We start from the raw sequence: 24,596 nt of genomic DNA, 5'->3' as shown, positions 1-24,596 counted from the left end.
AGAAGAACCTGAATCGTTTTTTTTTTCTCAAGAAACCATTCATTACGAACGATAGATATGGGGAAATGATGAATGCGTGTAAATTTTATACTGATAATTACTACAAATAATGATATACAAATGATTAGAAAATGATGAAAATTAATAATCTTACAATAAGTAGAAAATTTAAATGAAAAAATTAAGTACTATCAGCAAAAAATTTTTACGATGCGAAAGGATAAATAAATACATTTATTTATTTAAAATATTTGAAAATTTTTGATGTCTTTCTTCTCAGCATGAACAATAAATTTTAGCCAATTATTTGCACAATTGCTGCTCATTTTCTGAAAATTTGCCTGAATACAAAAAGTTCCCCATAGTTGTAAAGGCCTTCCACAAATGTTTGCGCTAATTTATTGCGTTAAGTTCGGTCCTCATCCGTGTGCCTATGCCTTTCTTCAAACATTTCTTGAATTGACAACATCACAAGAATCAACATTTTTTCAAATGAAGCATAAATATCAAACCTACTATTTGAGGCGTTTTACTTAAACTGTATAAAATCCACATTTTCTTGAAATAAACTGGTAGAATTTCTGAACACTATATGCAGCAATATACTAGTTTAAAAAAATGATCTAAAAGGGTATTATTAATATAATTAGAATAGTATTTATGACGGGACTTTTAAAACAATACGATACATACGGGAAAACAAAAAATGAAGAAGAGATGGATCAAGATTTGACTGTATTAAGTAATGGATAAAATAATCCAGGAATCCCATTTGTAAATTGGTTTACAAAAATTTCAGGTTGTTCACAGTTTCACCAGCTTTGGTTCTAAAGTTACTGCTGACAATAGCATAATCAAAGAGATCCAAAATCGCCTAATGTATGCAAATAAAGTCTTTTTTTTTAATTAAAGCAATTCATTAAATTCTTATTACTATCAAGAAATACAAAAACTTTATTAAATAAAACAATCAGGCCAATAATCATTAAGTGTTCAGAAACCTTAACTCTAACAAAGGCTGAAAATATATAATAGCCATTTTCAAATGGAAAATTCAGTGGATCATTCTTGATTAAGATAGAAATCAACTATGTTTGAAGAAGATTATAGCTTCAAATGATCAAAGATAGTCAAATATTGTAAAAAATATATAAAAATAAGTTAGCTGAATGAGCTAAGTGGCTCATATTGAAAAGATAATATTCAATATGAGTAGATATATAGTATGAGTAGAACAAGTACAGCGAACTGATGATGATTTTCCATTAAAAAAATTTTTTAAAAAAAACTCTTCTCTAATAACCATTTACAAGCAGAAAAATAGGGAGATCCAGATTGAGATGGCAGACACCGAATTATTTGCTATCTGATTGAAGAACTGGCACAAAAAATGTCAAAGGTGGAAGAAAACTCAAAAGAGACACATGACAATCTAGAAGAAGATTCAAATTACTATCAGTCTCCAGTTAGGAAAATGTATGCCCAGGAACAGTTTATACATAGAAAACTGCTGGGAATTTTAAACACTTTTGTAATGTCAAATGTTGACCTTGGTAGTGTGTCCATATAATGAGGTTTACATGTTCATTGTATATCCCACATGAACTGAGGAAGTTCTACTAAATTGATTGATTTGAAGTTCAATTACAATTGTTAATATAACAAACAAATTATGAATTCCATATTTTTTTAATTAAAGAGCAGTTCTATATGTTCGTAAATTTTTTTGTTAACATTTTTAAGTAATTGCAACAAAAATGGATGAGAAAAAAATTTAACAATAAGTAAAACTAAATTAATCAAATATAAATAGCTTCCTCTTATTATATTCCTTGATGATATACACAATTAAATTTAACATGTTCTTCACTGAAAAATAGTAAAGGATAAAAAGCTAACAGTGAAATAGAAAGAGAATATTAGTATTAAAAATATAATTATTAAAGCTAATTCAACCATAATAAATTGTGAGAAGAGAAATAAGTCATACTTCATTTAAGAGAGCATCAAACTGAGCTGCAGTAATTGGAAAACAAAAAGTTCTTAGAACTTGTCTTAAGTGTGTCTTTTGTATCTTTCTGGTAGCTCTTCGGTCAAAGTTTCTACAAGCCTGAAATAAAAAATTTTGATATTTTTTCAAAATATAATGAAATTAATGTATTTGTTTTAAAGATTTAAAACATGTATATAGATACGCACAATAGAATTCTTCTTCTCTTGCAAGAGGTATTAATTTCACAGTTTTAATAATTTAAGCAGTTGATAGATTGGCTGCACATTAGTATTTGTTAAGTGAATCAATTTTATAAATAGAATGCTGCTCGTTTTTTCGTCCCATTCATTTTCATTTGCTTTACATGATTTTTTTTTATCAATTTCAAAAAAGGGAACAAAAATTTTAAAGAAGATTATAAATGCTATAGGTTAAACAATATTGAAAAAAAAACAAGAAAAATAATTATATAAACAACACGAAAAAAATAACCGAATTAGTTACTTTTCATAACAAATATAGAAAACATTCAGTTAAAAAAAAACTTTAGAAAAATACATGTAACCATACCATTTAATTTATTTTATAAAACAACCAGAAAGGAAAAGAAAAGAGTGGGAACTGTCAAGGTTTAAAAAAAATTTTTTTAATAACAGGACAGTTTTTTTTTCTTGTAGCTTATGAACCATTTTTTTTTTAATTGAAGAACACCTATTTAGCTAAATGCTAAAATTAGATTCAGGAAAATAGAATTAAAACTGTTATACAAATAGAAATCTGCAAGAATTGTGAGAAGTTTATTAAAGCAGAAAAGTTGGCAGTGGTAGTGTCATTGCGACAGTCGAGCCAAGCTCCTACTCTTCGAAAATAACTTCCAACTTTCACTTGCCTTGATGTAGGAGATTTAAACAATCTCTTTTCACAGCTTTTGACAGACACACTTGATACCTTACGCTGAAATTTGATGCGCTGAACATTTCATATTTCTTAACTAATCAAATGTTATTTTCTTAATTATTATGTAAATATTTAATTATTTCTTTCAATTCCAATTAGTATTATTTATTCATTTTTATTAAATTTATAATCAATATTAAACTGGTACCTTAAAACATGAATGTGTAACTCATGCTTAAAAGATATAGCGCTCACTGCTCAACCTTACTTTTGGTTCACCAAAATTTTTTCCAGTAAGTTTACTCTTTTATTGGTTTATGCTAAGAGAGTCCTGCAGAATTTTTTTTCTAAATCTTGTGTGACTTTATTTCTCTCATTGTTATTTAATGTTAACATTTTTTTTCCATAATTAGGCATGGCCAAATTTGTTGTATAAATGTTTCAAACCTCAACCTTTAACCCTAAGTACTTGCAATATTTGCCGGAGTCATGGTCTAGCCTATCTCCCACTCTTCTAAAATAACTTCAACTTTAAATTGCCTTGACAAATGAGATATAAAAAATCTCTCTCTCCACAGCTCTTAACAGATACACTCGATACCTTATGCTGCGTGGTGATGTGTTGAGCGTTTAGTATTTCTTATTTAACTTTTAACTATTTAACTGCAATTTTATTATTCAATCTTTATGTAAATATTAAATTGTTTCGTTTAAATTCTAATTAATATTGTTTATTTATTTTTATTATTTATTGAAATTATAATTAACGCTAAACAATAATAAAATTAATTAGAAAATATAGATTTTCTTCCATAGAAATTTAGCACCACAGTTCAAAGACACTGCAGAGAGAATTATATTAAAAAAAATTTAAAAGTTTTACTTTTCATATTAATATATTTTTATGAAATTTGTTTTTAGCTCACAACTTATATTAAACTAATCATGCGCACTATAAAGTTTTTTTTAATAAAGAAAATTGTCATTAAAACTTCCTTTTCTTCATTTTGTTTTGCATCCATCACTAGGCTTTAAAAACAATTTCAAGTATTTTATTTTTCTCATTGCAAATACATCATTAACATAATATTTTTTAGAAGATTAGTGTATTACATTGCATATTATACAAATATAATATAGATTGTTAGTTACAAATTCGATCTAAAACAATTAAAAAAAATTATTATGGAAATGAAATTGATCATTAAAAATAGATAACTTCAATGTTTAACAACAATACATTGAATTCAAACCTGTACTATATCGCTTCCTCTGAGATCTATTAATTCTATCAGACGTTCCTTGATCTGTGAAACAGGCATGTTCGGTTTCAAATCATACTCAGGAAATGAGGCAATTGATGACAAACTTGCAGATGATGCTAAAAATTATTAAACAATTAAAATTATTATTTTTATTAACAAACAAATTAATAGTTTTCACAGGCTAGAACACGATAGTGATAATGTCCAACTTAAACTTAGGGACTTTTCTGACAATCCAACTCCAACTTAGATTGTATTCTAGGAAAGTATAAATATTTTATTAAGCATAAAAACGTTATAATTTCAAACTATGTATTCCTCTTTTTTCAGTACAATTGAAATTAAAAATATTTTATTTAAAAATTACATTTTATACTATATCATACCAGAGCGTGAAACAAATTTTAATAAACATATTACTATAAAATCTTGAAATAGTGCAAAATCATCATAAGGAAAATCTAGATATAAATATCTCACAAGCGCATACATAAGCATCTTATGGTAAGAAGATATTTAAGTGAATATTTAGGACCTACAAATGACTCATTAAATTCATTTGTGTTATCTTTTTAAATATCTTTATAATTTAGCTAATTAACATCAATTTTTTAGTACTTTAAGTAATTTTTGATCATATTTTAAATTGTTCAATCAAGAATCGAAAATGTTCAACTATAATTACTTAAAGAAAAAGTCGCGATTTAAATAATTTTAATAATATTTACTAGAGTATTTTTTTCGTATAATTATAAACATTTGTCTAAATAATTTTCATAAGATCAAAGACTTTTCTTTTTTAAACCAATAGGACCCAACATTTAACTAAATGGAGTCAGAGTGAGAAATTTTTACCGCTCTAATTTTACAGCCCTGTTTTTTTTATCAATAAATATATAAACCAGAGCTTATTGTATTTTATTATTTGCATTTATTATTTGTATTCTATCATGCTATTACAATTATATCCTGTATTGTATCATGTTCATTTATCGTATCATTTGATCAAAATCAATCCATACAGAAATTACTTGATACAGAATACAGAACTTGCAATAATTTACTACTTGAATACAGAAATTTGCAATAATTTCTGTATTCAAGTAACTTAGAAATATTGCAAAAAAGACAAAATTTTAATAATTATAACCAACAGTTGAAGATTGTATATCAACCCTTTATAAAGTCAAGGGAAGTATACTATCCGTAAATTTCATTAATTTTCAACTATGGATGGGAAACTATTTTCCCAACTATGATTTGTGTGACCATCTCCTGATAGATTCAGAAAATACTAAAGTAAACTTCAAGAAATATTAAACTAAATTTTAGAAAATACTAAGATAAAATTAAGGAAATACTAAAACAAACTTCAGGAAATGCTAAAATAAACTTCAGAAAATACAAAATTTTAAAAAATGAAGGACATTTTTTACAGGAGTGACAGTAAACTTAATAGATAAATAGTACATAAGCAGACTTAATTAGAAGAAGAAAGGTGTTTATTTGTCGTTATAAACACAGCATTTTTAAATTCAGTTATTTATAAGTATAGAAGTTAAAATTTATACCAATTTTTTTACAGAAGGTAAAATCGTAAAAATCCTACTCAAATTCCGATCAAAACAAATGGTTTGAAAAATCAGATCAATTTCAGATAATAAGCTAAATAAATTTTGTTTTATAAATCAATCTCAAAAATATTTTAACATAACAGGAAAAAATTGTCCCATAAAAGGGTAACCAATACAGCATTAAAGAAAGAATATGTCCCTTAATTTATTGCAGATGTGATATGACTAGAGATTAAAAAGAGTTTTTGCTAATTTCCCAACCCTATAATGTTATCCTAATTAAACAGATGAATACTGCACACATTTCTGCCAACAAATACATCGTTAAAGCATTTGGAGAGAAAACAAGTTTTTCAAATCATTTTAGTATTCATATCCATCTACCCAGCATACCTAATATTTTCAATATTACAAAGTATTTTTTTTTTAACAGATAATAAAAACAAAGTCTTTTTTGAAGTATTTTCATTAAAAGTACTATTTTTTCCTAAATCTTAAAGAAAAGAGTCGAGAAAGTTGAGACACCACTTTTTTAAAGTTGAACTAGAGTTTTGAAACGAGATAGCTTTTCGTTTTCACAAAGTGCTACCATTTAGTTACAACTATACAAAAATAAAAGTTTGTTAACCATCTACTTGCAGAGTATAGTTCTCCTTAAAAATTCCACTAAATTCTTTAAAAACACGTATCATTGAAATGAAAATTCACATTTGCTTTATTATTTTTTTATTCAATTCATACCCAAAACCTGCACTGTATCAGGGAAAAATATAGTTATCTGACAATTGCTACCAATTTATTATTATTTTCCTTTTTTTAAATGCTCTTCTTAAATTCAAAAAATTTTGGTTCTCTTAGAAATCGATACATTCAGGTTAAAACTTAAAAATCTTATGTTTTAAGAGAGAAAAAAAAACATAAAAAGAGGGAGCGAAATCACAACTGCAAAACACCCATTCAAGGGCGTTGTCCAAGTTTTTTAAGTATTGCTGAAATTTTGAGACATTTATGCATGATTTTGCAGAAACTAAATTGAATTAGTGATATTCAGTAAAATGTATGTAATGTTTTTTTTTATAAAAAAACTTAGTTATAAATTAATAAAACTAAACAAATTTATGTATAAATAAATTTTAAGAAAATGAGTATTTTATTTATAGAAGGTAAATTTCCAAGCATAAAATAACAAATATTTTTAAAGAAAAACTTATGTGCAAAATGATATGAATTCACAAAATTAATATTGCAGACAAAAAAGCATAGAATGTTTCTTTATTCTTTGAAACCTGTCTGTTAATATCTATCATTATTTTAATTTTTTTATGTACATAAAATGTCAATTTACTTTTGCCTTGTGATTAAAGAATCTTGTACATAGGTTGTTTATTCAATACTCTTACTCATTTACTCTACAGAAAGATTCACAAAACTCAGTGATTAACAATTTAAAAAAAAAAATTAATATTATGCCAAATTCATCTGTTACATCCACAAATTTATTTAATAAAAATGGCATTATGTATGATCAAAAGTTATTAGTAAAGATATTTTTTTATATTTTTCAGAATTAATGATTAAAATATTACCTATTTTAGAAAGAGCCGGGCTTAAACTTCTATTTAAAGAGCTTTTATCTTCTTCATGACACACACACTTAGGTTCTAAGAATAGAAAGATAGATTCAATGCATGTAACTCAAACGTTTAGCATTATTACATTAAAGAGGAAATTTAAAAATAAAATGCACACTCTAAAGTATTTGAGGTTTTGGTGAAATATTTCCTTCATTGTGATAATAAACTAAAGCTGAAAATTCTAAAACAGATAGAATTTTTGTAAAATTTTATACTAATTTAAGAATATGAACATTAACTTATCTTATTATTTTTTATACATTTGTTTGAATTGTTTTTATATAGTGGTGAGCGAAATTCTTTAAATTCCAATTCATTAAAATATTAATACATTGCATATTATCCATTTACATTGACTGCTAGTCCAGGGGACAACTGATTATAATTGTATGGTAATCTGAAATAAGATTTATACTTTTTACTGACTAAATAATTAAGTACATAGATGTAGCTTAAAAGAAATTTTTGAGGGAACACAAGGTTTTTTTAAGGACACACACATATATAGATATACATTTATATATAGATACATATATATAGATAGATATAAATATGCACAATACAATTTTTACTAAGTATTTTTAAGTATCTGCCACTGTTATGCCTTTTTTGCAATGCAAGTTGTTCTTCATCTTCCAAATTTTTATTTGATAAGGCAATAAAAAAAATAGTTTGGAACATATTATAACAAAACATCCCAACAAAACGTAAGTAGTAAAAAATATTATATTTCGTATATTAATGGATTTTAATAGTAATAATTATCCAAATATTGAAAAATTATCTGGAAATTTACATAAACATTTAGGCTTGAAACAAATCAGAACATAAACTTCAAGCTTAAAACATGCTGAAGTTATTTGCTGCTATAAAACAAAACTATCTGGATATAAAAAAATTTTGTGCGAACTTATACCTCCTCTATTTTGGCATAGAAACTTGTAATCACGAACATATTTGTTAAAAATTGTATAGGGATTATAATGAAATGAAGGAATTTATAATTAGTCTGAGATTTATACATTGCTGAACTTGCAGTAAAAAAATACCATGCATGTTGCTCTGTGGGCCGCATGAATGCAACTGTAGAGCTACAGAGTTATCCATGCCAAATTCGGATTGATCAAAATGACGAGATGAAGTTGATAACTTTTTTTAGCTTTAATACCAGCAATTCTGAAATAATTCCATAGGATTGCAATATTTATAAAAGAATGCTTTTAAAATTATAGTGGTCTTATAAAAAGAAAAAAAAAGTGTTTAACCTCCTACACTTATTTTGTTTGATGCAAATTTTGCACACCTAAAAAGGACACCATTTCTAAAAGCTTCAAGCATCTCTTACAGATTGTGCAAACAGTTTTGCCACAGAAAGCCTTCCAAAACATTTGCTGCTAAAAGAAAGATTGCTTACATAGAGTTCATATAGAAGTGCTTCCATATTTTTCCCAACCCCGACACTATGCTTATGATAAAAGTATACCTATTTCACATGGAGAAGGAATAGGTTTCCCATCTTCTTCTTCATGGCACTCACATTCAGGTTCTAGGAAGAGCAAAATAAAATAGATAAATTAAAGTAAAGAAAAGAAGAAAAAAATTACTATAATTCACATTAAACAAGACTTTAAATGCTAAATGTTTTGCTCAGAGGGTTAAAAGAATGTTTTTTTAATAACACACAAAAAAACCCAATTTATTCATGAAAATTTTGGGAATATTGATTGAAAACTTTAGAAATAAAGTTTTACTCTAGATAGTGTCATTTTAGTGTCTATAACTTACTCCAAAAAATTGCAATTAAAAAGTGTTGATGTATACTGTTGCAATTTACTTATAATATTTACCTTTCTTATTTTAAGTTTTAATAAGATTCTTTTCAAATTAAAAATAAAAGCAAAATAATGACCTCAGTTCCTACTCATTTACCTCAGTTCTTTTCATAGGGTCTCCACTTTAAGTTTATATATTCTTTCACATGACTTGAAATATTCAAGCAGTACTAAATGGCTTTCAATTTAACTAATCAAATAATTTTTATTTAAAATTCATTGGTGACAATAATCTGTCAGTCATTTACATTTCAGTGTCAGAAAAACAAATTAACATTTGCACCTCTTTTCATTTAGATCATTACCAGGATAGGTTACAAATAGTTTCCCTCATTAAAAAAGAGTTTATTCCCTTTGCTAACATAGTCATAAACAAATGAGTTTCTGTGAAAACTAAAATTTGTCGTCCTATTAAAAATGGTTGAATAATTTTATCAAAGAGATTTGGTCCTGTGGATAATTGAGGAAATATTCAATCTTATTTATGATCTAGGAAAATGTTAGCTAATTTTTATAAAGAGAAATGCCTGATAATAAATCCATATGATTCAAATTTTAATTATTTTGATTTAACAATTGATGATGAGATTTATAAAATATGTGTCGTGCCTGAAAATAATTGGGCGAAATGATAAATAATAGCATTTTTTTGAATTTCAGAAAGTAAAACTAACCAAAATAATATAAATATAATTAATATTTTTGATTATAAGTATTTATTTCATATTGAATTTTACTTTTTAAATTACAGGAGTATAAATGTTACTTTTGGAATTACTTAAATTTATTATTAGAGGTAATGATTTAAGTATTATTAATCAATTTGAAAAATTTTTATTTTTAGCTGCCTAACCCACTGCACTAACTCTAAACTTAATTTGTAATTTATTCAAAGGCCAATTTAATTTACTTTGAATTATATTGAAACTTAAATGGTTAAATAATTTTTGCTATTAAAAACAACAATTCTACTTGATTCCGATGTTATTTAAACATAATTGTATCAGATTTAAAACATTAAATTTTGTTCATTTAGATTTAGCCCACAATGGTGCTTTGCAAATTTAAATAAATTTTGCAGAGAAATAAATAGTTTTTTCTATTTCGGTCCTTGTTAATTTGCTTTTGAACAGCTTCTTCTGACATTGACAATTTTTGGATACGAAGGGGTGAGAAGTATTGTTTTCATTTTATTAGATTTGTCACAAATATTATGAGTATATGAAAATATGTATCTATCACAGTATGTATATTATATAGTATGAATGCATATAATATGCATGCATGATATTATCTATATATATATTTCTCTTACACGGCGACAAAAAAAAGCCTCATTACAACTCCCCAAATGGCAACGCTAGAAAATCGACCAATGATTGCCGTTAAAAATGTCACATGCCAAATCTAGCTGAAGTGGCTCAACATATAGCGCTTTTAAAAACGGAAACTGAAATAACAATTCAGCTGCTGCAATCTCATACCATTAAGCTAGGTAGAAGTGAGTAGTCTTTGTCGATAGATTTCTATTTTAGTATTTTGTCGAAAGCGCTTTTTTTCACGAATTTATTTGACGATTTTAGATTTATATCATGAATTTATTTGTTTTATTATTGTTTTTAGTTATTCATTGAAAAATGAGTCTCAGTCGTGCTGTTACACTTTTGAAGTATAATCAAAAGAAGCGTGCTAGCCAAAATTTTAACCTTTTTAAAAAGATATCAGTTTTAGAAATTTTATCTTAAGATTATTTATTTTATCTTAAGATTTTATACTATAGCACATTTCTAATAGGTTTAACGAATTACATGTCATTTATTTGAATTCAAATTTATTTTAATGATTTAGTATTTACTAAAAATATGTAATTTTTTTTTAAAAAAAAGTTTTTATATGGCTTTGAATGATTGTTTTGAATTCTAAGAATTTTGTGCATTCGCAATGCACCTAAGTTAGAAGCGAGCTTGGTTTGCGAAGCAAACCATATAAGATTGCGTAGCAATTTTCGGGGGTTCGCGAGCATTAACGAGCAGGGGGCGCAGCCCACTAGTTTATAATATTAAGTATCACAGTAGACCAACTGGTTCATAATGACAAATCAGGTGATTTATGCCAAACAATCAGCAATAGTACTTACTACTAAATTCCACTTTTCACTACAATTCCACTTTTATTTTACTCACGTGCCTAAAATAACTGTTAAGGTTAAGTATCTTACCATGGTTATTAAGTGTATTAATGACTCTTCTAACATCTATAACTTAATAATTTCCTAATTACAATAAGTACCATTGTGAATAGTTAAATTTTACAAATAACTTCCTAATTGTGACACATATCAAACATGACAGGAAAGACTTAATAAGACATATTAAATCTTCAGAATTCAAAACCTACATAATAACAAATTTTTTTCCCTTAAAAAATGTTTTATTTCCTACGTATTTGAGATTTAACAGCTGATATGTTATCACAATTTTCATCAACCGCAATGGAACATATTTCTTCTTTTGTAAATAAGGGAGAAAAAGAAACATCAAAATTTAGCAGTAAAATACTTTAAAAAAATAATAATTTTAACACACTACACTACAGATTTAATAGCTTACCTACTTGAGACTGAACAGCAGACCTGTTATGACAGTTTCCATCAGTCGCATTGCAGCATGTTGCTTCTGTTTTAAATAAGGACAAAATGGTTAAAAATAAAAATTAGCAAAGCAATTAGCAAGATATAAAAAGAGAAAACAATTTCAACTCATTACAAAAATGTAATCACCAACCTATTTGAGACTGAACAGCAGATTTGTGACAATCTTCCTCATCAACTGCATCACAGTATGTCTCTTCTATTGTAAACAAGGAAGGGTTAAAAATTCATAACTTATTGAAACACTAAAAATTAATTTTAAGGTTAGAAATATTTAATTTCCTATTTTATTAAAAAACTATTAGACAATGTTCTTACCTATTTGAGATGTAAAAGCAGGTCTATTACAACAGTTTTCTTCATCTGTACTACAGCAAGCCACTTCTATAGAAAAAAAGAAGAAAAAAATCTTAGCAGTTTTCATCTTATTCAGAAAAAAAGGCTAAATGCAGTATACTCTTGAAAATACGGACTGCAAGAAGGCCGCCACGAAGCCAAATTTCTCCCAATACTTGATCCAGGAGTTCCCTTGTCTTCCGGATTGGGTTCAAAATTACAAGGCTACGCAAGTTGAACACTAGAAGTCGTAAACCCAAAAATTGGGTAGGCTGTTCAACGACGAATATAAAAAATAAAATAAATTAGACTTTTAAAAAAATGTTGCATCAGTAACAATATGGACGAGAGTGAAGATCATTTAGGGCAGTGTTCCCCAACCTTTTATCAAAGCGGACCTGTCAACGTTTGACAATTTTACTGCGGCCCGATGGAAGAGGGGGGAATTGATTGATTATATTCTAGATTATTTTGATTTATTAATTTAATTTAATTGTATTTAAACATGCCTTTAAAATAAAATACAATAATACCAAAAAATAAGCACAAAGTGATTTAACATTTTAACTTACTAGAACTTTAAATCAATGTGAACAATGAGCATGTCTCTTTGCAATGAGTTGGGTTCATCTGGGGGTAATAGGAGACAATGATACATTACGAACATTAAATAATTAATGTCACTACCTTCGGGGGTCCCTTTTTTTAAATAAATAAAATTTTAATTGAACACAGATATTTTTAATTTGGGGTATAAATCTAGAATTTAAATTTAGTTTTAATAAAATGGGCGGCCCGGCACCATTTGAGCAGCGGACCGGGGGTTGGGGATCACTGATTTAGGGTATGAAGACACAAGAGAAAATGAAGACATCGGAAGTAAGGACAATGTATTACATCCGGCATTCTGATGACTGGAAAGGAATTTGCTGAACTTTACGGAGAATCTGATTCTGATGCAGAATTCATTAGATAGTGTATTTTTTCTCTTTGTTTATGCATTGTCCTTTACCTAAACCTATGCAAGCTAGAAGATTTAAAAATTATACTATTCCCTTTAAATCGTCCAGCACAAAAAAGTGTTTATTCTAAAAATTTCATATTTAGGCATTCCGTTTTCAACGATTATTTTATGTTTTGTATGTACGCTTCACGATATCTACTGACAATAGCTGATACTTGATAAAAAAGTATTTCTGCTAAAAATGTCCTCCTGGAATTTTTCAAAGTTAGTTGATTCAATTATAAGCCACTTCAAATTTCGTAAATTTTCTAAACATTATTGACTAATATTCTGAAATATTCAAGTCCTGTATCTAGAATCTTCGGGACTTTGGCAACGGTCGAAAATAGATTTTTCTAGATAAAAGGTCTTTAAGATGAAAAAACATTATAGCATAATGTTTTTCAACTGAAACAAAACATAAAAAATTAATGATAATTCATAATAATTTCATGCAACGTTTTCTCAGAGATTTTAAAAAAATTAATAAAATTGGGTAAAAGATAATTTGAACTTTCTTTTTAATGAATAAAGACAAATTTTTCCTTTCCTTTAAAAAAAAATTAATTACTATTTTCACTTTTTCAATCTGATGTATACTTCTCAAAATATTTGACCATTTCAAAACTTTTTTTTACACCTTTTTGCGTATATATATATGCGTGTGTGTGCGCGTATACACCTGAAGACCAAAGCCCTGCAAAAAAAAGTAACTTTTTTTAAACCAGAAGGTACAAGAAAAAGGGGTCGTTCATCGACTAGGTGGCTGGATGCATTGAGAGGGACCTAAAGATAATGGGAATAACTAACTGGAAGGTCATGGCACAGAATAGATCAAAATGGCAAAAACTTATTGGCATGGCCTGCCATAGGCTGTAGTGTCCAAGAAGAAGAAGATATATACACACACATATATATCATACATGTAATAACAATATCACATACAATAAATAAAAGACAAAGTGTAATAATTTTAAAAATCAAATTAATTTTTAAGTAACTTAAATTTAGAAGATAACTTCCTATCAGTAGACAGCAACTGAAATCGCATAGCTAGTGCCTTTGCCTGTACAAACTTACATTCGATTGAAAGGAAATAAACATCTTACTGTCTTGCCTGGCAGAGAATAGAAGTTTTTACTACTCTTTGATCACTATTAATTTTTCTTATTCATTTTTCTATTTCAGTTTCTCCCCTGCCACTGCTTGATTAATATCATAACTTTTAGAAGAAACATAAATTTTAAAATATTTTATAATTTTGATTGAAAAGGTTCTGATTCACTTAAAATTAATCAGCACAGTTAAAAATAATTTTAGACATAATGAGATAAAGAATTGTAATTATTGCTTTATGATTGTTTAAGTATTATTGAATTTTTTTAAATTAGCTATAAAAAAACACATAAATTTATAAAAATAGACTATATTTTCTGAAATGAGGAAATTCAAGTTTAATTACCTGCTTCCAACTGAGAAGAGCAGACATTTTCCTCTGAAATTTTATCATCCTCTCTTGATGAATATATTGGCTGTTGACAGCAACAATCCATTTTCTAGGGAGAAAGAAAAGTAACATACAATTTATGCATTTTTTTAAAGAATTGTGGGGGAATTAATCTTAGACTATGTCAACCTTCATCTATCAAAAGGTTCATCATGATAGAATCAAGTTAACATGTCTTATATACTAGTGAATTGGTATTTAATATTTATAGTGGTAGTTACGCGACAGAATCACAAGAGAAAATGTAGGAAAGCTTGAAATAGAATTTATTCTTAACATTTTATACCAAAAGCAGTTTATATTTAAATAAGACTTAACATTAAAACGTTTTTATTTTTCTATTGTAGAATAACTGAAATACAAAATCGTCTTTTTCTTTTCTATGTAGTTACTAAAAAAACAGCACGGTTTAATGAAAAATCTTTTATAGCATTATTTATTTTGTGAACTTTCTTAGAAAATGAGGAGGTTCAATATAAATTAATTATTATTCGTACCTAATACAGTTTTTAAAATAGTGCACTTAAAATAAAAATTTAGTTCATAAAAATAGGCAAAAACATCAGATTTTAAAGACTAAAATCAAATTCTCAATTCTAATAATGAAAATAAGTTATCTTTGATTTAAACTAGTTTAAATTTTCCAACATCAACAAATCCGCGAGGAAAACGAAACTTTCGAACGTTACTTCTGAAAGGTGAACCAAAAAATAAAAACTCATCATAATTTTTAAGTTTCCTTCGTACATCTTTTCGTATGTAATAGATATTAACTGCTCAGATTTATGAACTAAAACGGTTTAAACCGTTTAGATGTAACTATTTGTTTAAAACAAAACATTGCCAGATGCAATCTTATAAATTATATTTAATTCTTTTTTAACTTTTTTTTTTTTTAAAAAGTAATAAGAAAACCTAACAAACGTTATTTACCATTTTGTTTCATCACGAAGATAATTTTTCGATGTGATATGAAAGTATGATATCGAATCAAACTATGCAGTTGAGAGGTGGCAGCAGAGCAGTCAATTATTGTTATTGTTGTGCTTAGGATTGTACTTGTATTGACCTGCTTAGATGTAAAATAAAAAATTGTGTTTACTTTATTTTAAAAAGCCTTCATTATTAAAATGATCTAAAATATGCAACAGAAAGAGAAAAATATTAACTATTGGTGTGTTTATCTAATGTGTGTCATGATTCTTCATTCATAACTACAGCCAAAACTAAGTTTGACGTTAGTCACCAGTTACAGTAAACCGTTTTCTTTCTTTTTGTTTCTATTTTCACTCGAAATGTCACATCCTCGCAATGATGATGATGTACTTTCGGAGGGCAATAGTTTATCCGTGCAGTCGAACGATGCCGATTCGGATGATTCTAGTTGGAACGATGAGTCTGATGTGAAAAGAAAACCTAATCCTCCACGTTCTCAATCAAAACCACACAAATCTAAATGTAAATCATCCAAAAAGAAACGTCGTTCCAACAGAAAAAATATCGAAAAAACTTATAGTGACGTTGAGATCGCAGAAACTGTTAGTACTAGTAAAAGCAACAATGCTAAGCAAGAACTAAAAGAAGAATCATCAATTAAATCTGATCACTTCTCAGATGATGTTAATTCTGTTATGTCGGATATAAATCCCCCTTCTTTTGCGACTCGTTCAAGAAGGCGAAGATTTTATAATCGGCAAGCTTGGAAAGGCCCTGGTAGTACTAGTAGTAATTATACATTAGAATCAGAAGGGAAAAAAGCCAAAAGTGAGCCTATTTTGATAACAATTGATTCAGACAGTGAGGATGATCATGTTTCTACTGTGAGCAGTCTTCCTAGCCGTAGTGCACGGCTTAAAGGAGAAATGCTTAGGAAATTACAAAGAATGTCCGGACTTAAAAAGAATGTGGTAAATGGTTCTTCATCATCATCAGACTCAGAAAATCCGAGAAAAAGCAAAAAGAAAACAAAGTCTTCAGCACCTTTGAAAAAAATAGGACATAAATCTAGTACTAAAGGTAATCACAGACATTTAAAACACAAAAAAAGTCGTAAAGCACTTATTTTCACGCCTAGTCATAAACGACATTTAAAAATACACAGAATTAAAAAACGCTTGGAGAGGCAAAAAATTGAGAAAAGGGTTATACCTATGCGGCAAAGCCGTATTACACCGAGTCAGTCGAATACGCAGCCTGCGATTAATAGGGCATCGAGTTCCGGAAGACGAAGCTTACGAAATAATAGTAGTGGTCATATTAATTATCAAGAGGAAGAAGAAGATAAAGTTGTTGTAAAACTTGAGCGTCGTACAAGGAGAAGTTTAAGCGATTATAAAAACATTAAAGAGGAACCTGCTGATAATACTAGCAAAAGGAGGATAAGTAAGAGTAATGTTCACGTAAATGATGAATTTGTTGAAGAAAGTAAATTTAAAGAAACTGTTGTAAATGAAAAAGAATCTGAGCAAGTTCCTGAGGATAAAAACAAAAATATTGATTCTGAACTTCAAAACACCGTAACAGAGAACTCTGAAAACACTAAGAAGATAGAAGAAAAATTAGAGGATATTAAGAATGATATTGATCTTATTAACAATATGATTAGTAATAAAGATATTAATGAAGATAAAAGTTCAGATGTAGTTAAACCTGAAAATTCTGGAACAAAAGAGGCAAGTTCAAAAGTGGAAAATAAATTAAAAGGATCCCTTCGTTCGAAGATTATAGTGAAGAAAAAGTTGGGTAGGAAGAAAAAAATCATAGCTCCACCACCAAGCAATATTCGCAGGCCAGGGCGAGGCCGCCCTCGTAAAATAATACCGGAAAATAAATCGGAGTCAAAACCAGACACAGAGACTTTCAATATATTAAATATCAAGCCTCAAGTTCCTTTTTTGCAAAACTCTTTCTGCTTTGATGTTGCACCAAAGCTTGCAAAATGCAGAGAATGTAGACTTGCCATTTATAAAAGCAGTAAAAGAATGTATAATTCATATTGCCGCTTCATGGAATATCGTAAATTGTGCTACAATAAGAGTGGCATGATTTCCAGTGCTGGGTTTTCAAATCCTAATGATGCTGCAGCTGAACATCTTAGTTTATGGTTTCCTCAGTTTCTAAAGCCTCCCAAGGATTTAAATATTGAGACTGCAAAATCTCTGTTAGAACATATTGGTGATCAGTTTTGTGATCTAGTTGGGCAAGAAAGAGAAGCACTCAATTTGCATATTGGATTGCAGCAATTAATAACGTGGAAGCGTGTCGTTCAAGGTGTGAGAGAAATGTGTGATGTGTGTTCGACAACCATTTTTAACATACATTGGGTCTGCCCTCAGTGTGGACTTGCAGTTTGTATTGATTGCTATAAGGTGCGCAAACAGGGAGAAGTGGCTTCTTACGATGATGATGAACAACCTAAAGATAGAGATGAATTCAAATGGTTATTATGTACCATGCGAACCCCTCATAGGCAAGATAGCCTGGTGATGGCACAAATCATACCTGGTACTGCATTATGGATGATGAGAGACTGGTTGCATAAAGCGAGGGAAAAATGGAATATTCCATCTTATTGCAAATGTACCAAACCTCAAGAATCTCCTGCTGATAATTTAGTTTCAACTGGAATCGTTAAGCAACTAATGTGCCATGTGAGTAGTTCTTTCAACCCTGAAAGAATTCAAACATCAATGCCAGAGAAAAGTCTTTCTAAGCCTGAAAACTATGATGAACTGGATGTTGAAGTTAGTGGATCAGCTTTGAGGTGGTTAGACAATTCAAGCATTATGAATGAAAATCCGAATAGAAATTCAAGAATATCGGATGATTATTTTAATAGCTTTGAGGATCTTATTATGCTAAGAGGTGCAGAACTAATACATGATTCCCCTCCATCAGAGTCTGATAACGAGTTATCTAACTTCTCTTTAGACGATATTATTGCAAGTGTAAAAAGTATGCAGAACAATGAAGAAAAAGAGAATTCAGAAAAATTTTCTGCAAAACATTTCAGCCAGCGTTATCCCCAACAAAAGAGTGGACGAGATCCTCTACCTATTCGTATTTACACAAAAATAGAGAGCAAAATAGCTTTTCCAAGTGTGCCTCATTCTTGGTTTTGTAATGGAAGACTCCTATTTCTTCATCAGGCTACTCATCCAGAAAATCTGACCTTGTTCCAAGAACAGTGGAAACGTGGTCAGCCAATATTAGTCAAAAGCGTGGATGAAAATCTGGACATGGATTTATGGACTCCAGATGGTTTTTCTCGTGATTTTGGTGAAGTAAAAAATGACTTGGTTGATTGTAAAACTGGAAACATTATAAAAAATTTGCCTATGAAGAAATTCTGGGAAGGTTTTGAAAATCTGAGGAAACGTCTAACCGATGAAAATGATGAACCTTTACTTCTCAAATTGAAAGATTGGCCTCCCGGAGAAGATTTTAGTGAAAAACTGCCTACCAGATTTGAAAATTTGATGAAAGGATTACCTCTACCAGAATACACGCATAGAGATGGAATCCTTAATTTGGCTGGCCGATTACCATCTTCTTTTGTAAGACCTGATCTTGGACCTAAAATGTATAATGCTTATGGTTCTGCTTTATTCCCTACTAAAGGAACCACGAATCTTCATTTAGATGTTAGTGATGCCGTTAATGTAATGGTTTATGTTGGAATTCCATCAGATGACAATTCTCAAATCCATGTTCAAGAGGCTTTAAAAGCCATTGATGAGGGAGGATGTGATTCTTTGATGAGAGCGAGAGTCAGAGGAAAAAATTGCAAACCCGGAGCACTTTGGCATATATACAATGCTAGGGATGCTGATAAAATTCGACAAATGCTGAACAAAGTAGCCATTGAAAGGGGTGAAAAACTTGAACCAAATCATGATCCAATTCACGATCAGAGCTGGTATATAGATTCTGAACTTCGATTGAAACTGTATCGAGAGTATGGTGTTGAAGGTTATGCTATTGCACAGTGTCTCGGAGATGCTGTTTTTATACCTGCTGGGGCACCTCATCAAGTGCGTAATTTACATAGCTGTGTGAAAGTTGCTGAGGACTTTGTTTCTCCAGAAAATATTGCTCATTGCTTTAAATTAACTCAAGAATTTCGACAATTATCTGACACTCATACTAATCATGAAGATAAGTTGCAGATAAAAAACATTATTTATCATGTAGTGAAAGATGCACTTTCTCATTTACTTACTGACCCTGAAGCGCAGAGTGCTCAAGCCAGTTTATTGTAAAAATCTGTACAATTATCGGACACTCATATTAATGAAGATAAGTTGCAGATAAAAAACATTATCTATCATGTAGTAAAAGATGCACTTTCTCATTTATTTACTGACCCTGAAACGCGGAATGCTCAGGCCAGTTTATTATAAAAATCTGTACATAAGCAAAATAGTTGCATTGGTAAACAAAAGTTGTAAATTTTGTTATGTATAAAAGAAGCTCTGTACATAGCATTGTAAAGTTATTTAAGTGAAGGTGTTCATTCTGAGTTTATTGTTTAATTATTTGTTTGGTTGTTATGTGTTAAGATAAAGATTCACTTTTTTCATTTCAAATAATATTCCAGAATTATTTTTTAATGCAATAAAACTAAGAATTTTGTTAAGTCAAGCCCATAATTAACCAGAAAGTACAGAACATAATTCTAACTAACATACTGATATCTTTCTTATTTTTTTTAGGCAATTGTATTTAATGAAATGAATGTTATTTTTGTCTAAAATATTTTACTTATTTTCTTGAGAAAAATACGTTTTGAAACATTATGTTTAAGAAAATTTTTTTAATTATCATTATACCTACCAACTGCTGATTTGTAATTCTATCTATATTTATGTTTGCTGCCTTGTGTATGTGTCTACTATTTTTTTTAAAATGTTTACGTTAATATAAACAACAAAAAAATATGTATTAAAAAAAAGCATTGTAGACATGTGTAAAAAATCTTTATATCTTCAAAGCAAACTAGATTGTAGACTTTTAATATAAATTTTATGCTGTTGGGGATGATTTTTTTTTTCAAGTATACAAGCTAAAATAAAACAATATTGACTTTATGGTTCTACTTTGAGCCAATATGTTAAATAAATATTCAATTATTACGTAAAATGCAGTTGTGTTCTTTAAATTTGAAGAAACCAGTTACATTCAAATAATTGATTAATATTTGATATTGCTGCATCTTTAATCATAATAACGTTCTAATCTTCTGTAAACCTATTAAAGTATTAAACTCAAGTAATTGCTTTTCTTAATAAAAATGGAAGAATTTAAGGGTTTTTAAATGGTTCAAATAAAATTCATCTGGAGGTCAAATGGTTGAATTAAAGTTCATCTGAGACTCTATTAAAATTGCTATTCTGGTTAACATTATGATACAAGATTGAACTTTACTTTTAATAGTACTCAACAAGTTTTCATGCATGTTAAATGCAAAAAAATAAACATTTATTTATTTAATTTCTTTCGATACATTTTTTATTTATTTATTTTTTTGATAAAATTACTTGCAGCCCATTGGATTATCAATCTATTAGTAATTATTGATAAATTATGCAAACCTTATTCAAACTTTTTTCCTGTTTTTTTTCCCATCTTTTTTAATATTCTGTAGGTAGTATTTTATTAGTTTCAATGTATTTTTTTCTCAGAATTTTTGCCAGTATTACAGATATTATGATGTAATGGGTATGTATTCCATTCGATGTATATGTGCAGCAGAAACATGTACCAAAAATATTAATTTCTTATAGAATCCAGCCATGTGGTAGACTTTTTCAAACTTCAAAGGAACTTTTTTTGAAAATACATTATGTTTACTATACTTAATTTTTATGAATATAATTTTTAATGAAATTTAAATTTGGTGAATATCAAAACAAGAGAGTAAAGGATTTAAAAGTCATCAAGTAACAACTTGTACACAGTTAAGAAATTGTTCCATAATATCCATATAATATTGAGAGTATTAAATTGTGTTTGGTTTTTATTGAAAAACTGTACCAGTAAATAATAATAAATAAATATATGTATCCTATGTACTTGTGATGTAAAAGCCATAAAATCTAAAAATATAAGTATAAAAGTAAAATTTGCATTTTACCATTTTAATATAATCATGTAAAGTTCTTATGTAAACATTTTATTTCTTACATAAACAAGAATGCTCTTTGTCAATAACTCAGATTTGAGACAATCTTATAGAATAAAATCAGCATGACTCTGATAGTTTGGTGGTATGGGAGAAGTTTTCAAAACCATTAGTGGATGGTAAGCATATGGCCTCCCTCAATAATTAGTGAGCTCTAGAAACTGCCCTTTATATTTCAGACAAATAAGAAAAATAAATTTGAAAGCAGTTTTTTTAAATCTGCATTGTTTTCTTACTCTTAATGTTATATCCTCATTTTAAAAACATATATTATGTAATTACCTAATTCTATTATTTATGGGGGGTTTTTTTACTTAAAAAAAATAACTTTTTTTACTTTTTCGAATAATAAAATTTCGATTTTAATTCAACTACGCTAAAAGCGAGTTAAGAAATAAAAAATTTATCTGATGGAAGAAAATTTTTTTATAATTAATTATCTATGTATTATTACCACCCCCTAGTTCCTTTATTAAGGAACTCAAATTATAGTACATGTTTATGCAGCATAATTTGTTCTCTTTTTACTTTGTTTAACTTTCTAAATTCATGCAATTCTTTCCTCTTTATAATTGATAAGCTTTTTGTGATTATATTAAATATTACTTTGAAAAATTTTTTATCATGTATTTTATATTCAAGAGAAGCAGAAATGTGATCTACGTTCATTAAATGTAATTTTCTGTCTTCATCTTTAATGTTAGCATTTGACTAGCTTTTTTCTGCATTATAAAACTCAATGTAAATATGTAACTCACAAACATATAATATGTATATTACTTAATGCGTAGTTAGTTCTTTAAAGAAGTTATGTCTTTTAATTTAATTATGTTTCTATTAATGTGTGCAATGAAATTTTGCTTGAGTGTCTTTCTGTAAAAATACTATTGAATGAACATATTAATAAAGTTTTTAATATATTTGCTTTCAACCAAAAAAATTACTTAGAATTTTAACATCTTTCTTCATTTTTAGCAGTAGTTTTTGCACATGCTCTTTTCTTAATTGGTTGAAGGACTATTTATAGATCAAGCATGCATAACCAATGGCCTGCGGACCAAAAGTGGCCCCAAAAGCATTTTAACTTGGTCCATGAATGTCTAAAATATTAATAAAAATGTAACGAAAAAGAGCAACAGAACGTTACTGATCTCGTTTACAGCCTTTCTCAAAGTATCAGAATGTGACCATTTCAGTTTCACTATAAAAGTTCTATTTAAGCAATTGGTTCAGAGTTTGCAATATAAATTTATAAATAAACTAAAAGAGAAAAAAAGAAAATTACGAAGTATAGTGCGGCTTTCAGGAGAACTCCTCCAGACATCAGTCTCGCGTCGTGGCGGGTACCATGGTTACGAGGGAAAGTCAATTCGAATAGGGGTGTGGGGTGAATAATTTTGTCTTGATCTTTGCATAGGTCAGCTTCAGTAAACCAATCGACACCATCATTCCTCCATTTCACCCCCATTAGAAATGTGCTCTCGCTTGTCACCATAGCAGCAGGCAGCCCCAGACTTTTAGTCTAGAGGAGTTCTCCTCAAAGCCGCACTATAGATAAGATGAATAAAAAAAAATTTAAAAATTCTAGCAACTGTCATCACATTAATCTGTTGCTGTATTAGTAACAAAATTTTTTTTTTAAGTAATAGTAAAAGTTTTTAATACTAACTTTTAGGATGAATGCAAATTTAAGTATCTTTTTGTTGTATGCCAATGCTTACATAATGTACTATAATTTTCTTCTGTAATCTAATAAGTATAATTGTTTAAATTTCTTCACATTAGTTATTTTTATTATCTGCACAGGAGCAAAAGATTAATTATTCACATAACTTTCAAATAAAACTCGAGTATTCTTTGCTTATGTATAATTACAGCATTATGTTAATGTTGGCTCATGACTGTATTTTATAGTTTTTGTGGCCCAAAAATGGTTGTGCTTTCCTGCTATAAATAATGATCTTCACTTGAAAGGTGTTTCTGAATTTGTCTCAAAGAAAGTGGGCATTTCGGTTAAAACATGAAGTAAAGATACAATTTAAAGCTCTTTAATATGTAAAGTTCATAAAACGAAACATATTGAATACCCCCAAAAAGAGTGTTTTAAATTGCTATTTTATGTTTATATTTTATTACCATTATATATTGTTTTGTTTTTTTCAGATCTTAATTTTATTTAAGATGTATAGCAGATTTTTATTTTTGTGTTTTATCTTTCATTTAATGTGTGCTTTGCAATTTTGCTTAAAATATATCTTTCAGTAAAAATAAAAGAAAAAATTTAATATAAATGTTAATAAAATTTTTAATATATTTGCTTCCAAATAAGAATTACTCAGAGTTTTAATATGTTTGTATTTTCTTGGCAATAGTTTTTATTCATTTTTTTGTAAATTGGTTTGGGGGCTCTATCCACAGATGATGTACGCTTGGATGGGATAAATGAAATAAAAGTAGGATGGGAAAACATACATTTTGGTTATAACAAAAGCATCGTAAAGTAGAGACACAATTTAAAACTAATTTGTGATGTAAAGAGTAATTTCTTAATATGTATCATCATTTGAAATGTAAAAATATAAAACTAAGTGGGAGCTTTTTTGTAATTTTTTGCATCATAAACTATTTCGTAATTTTTTCGGAACAAACCTTTTTTTTTTTTACGACTACTTTAATTTCTTGACCTTTAAATGATTGGGGTGGCTGCAATTAGGAAAATTTT

General features: G+C 28.4%; 2 protein-coding genes across 3 annotated transcripts in view; one reads left to right on the top strand and one right to left on the bottom strand.

The window, feature by feature from the left end:
- The window catches only part of LOC107443838 (EF-hand calcium-binding domain-containing protein 6), a 43,052-nt gene extending 27,696 nt beyond the window's left edge, over positions 1–15,356 (bottom strand). For both annotated transcript variants that reach the window (XM_016057839.4, XM_016057840.4), the window contains exons 1-9: positions 15,189–15,356; positions 14,647–14,740; positions 12,164–12,229; positions 11,979–12,044; positions 11,805–11,870; positions 8,847–8,909; positions 7,316–7,390; positions 4,144–4,271; positions 1,991–2,110 (exon numbers count right to left, since the gene is read on the bottom strand). In XM_016057839.4, the coding sequence (XP_015913325.3) occupies positions 1,991–2,110; positions 4,144–4,271; positions 7,316–7,390; positions 8,847–8,909; positions 11,805–11,870; positions 11,979–12,044; positions 12,164–12,229; positions 14,647–14,737 (675 nt within the window). In that variant the 5' untranslated portion in view covers positions 14,738–14,740; positions 15,189–15,356. The remainder of the gene's footprint in view (positions 1–1,990; positions 2,111–4,143; positions 4,272–7,315; positions 7,391–8,846; positions 8,910–11,804; positions 11,871–11,978; positions 12,045–12,163; positions 12,230–14,646; positions 14,741–15,188) is intronic.
- Positions 15,357–15,615: 259 nt separating this feature from the next.
- Positions 15,616–20,501, top strand: LOC107443848 (lysine-specific demethylase 3). Its single transcript, XM_016057853.5, has one exon. It carries the CDS (start codon positions 15,987–15,989, stop codon positions 19,950–19,952), a length of 3,966 nt encoding a protein of 1,321 aa, XP_015913339.3. The 5' UTR covers positions 15,616–15,986; the 3' UTR covers positions 19,953–20,501.
- The last annotated feature ends 4,095 nt before the right edge of the window (positions 20,502–24,596 follow it).

This window comes from Parasteatoda tepidariorum, chromosome 9 (assembly GCF_982258835.1).
Source record: "Parasteatoda tepidariorum strain Cologne lab strain chromosome 9, Ptep-v5.0, whole genome shotgun sequence".
Taxonomy (NCBI): domain Eukaryota; kingdom Metazoa; phylum Arthropoda; class Arachnida; order Araneae; family Theridiidae; genus Parasteatoda; species Parasteatoda tepidariorum.
The sequence above is the reverse complement of the archived record's forward strand: the minus strand, read 5'-3'. Positions and strand labels throughout refer to the sequence as shown.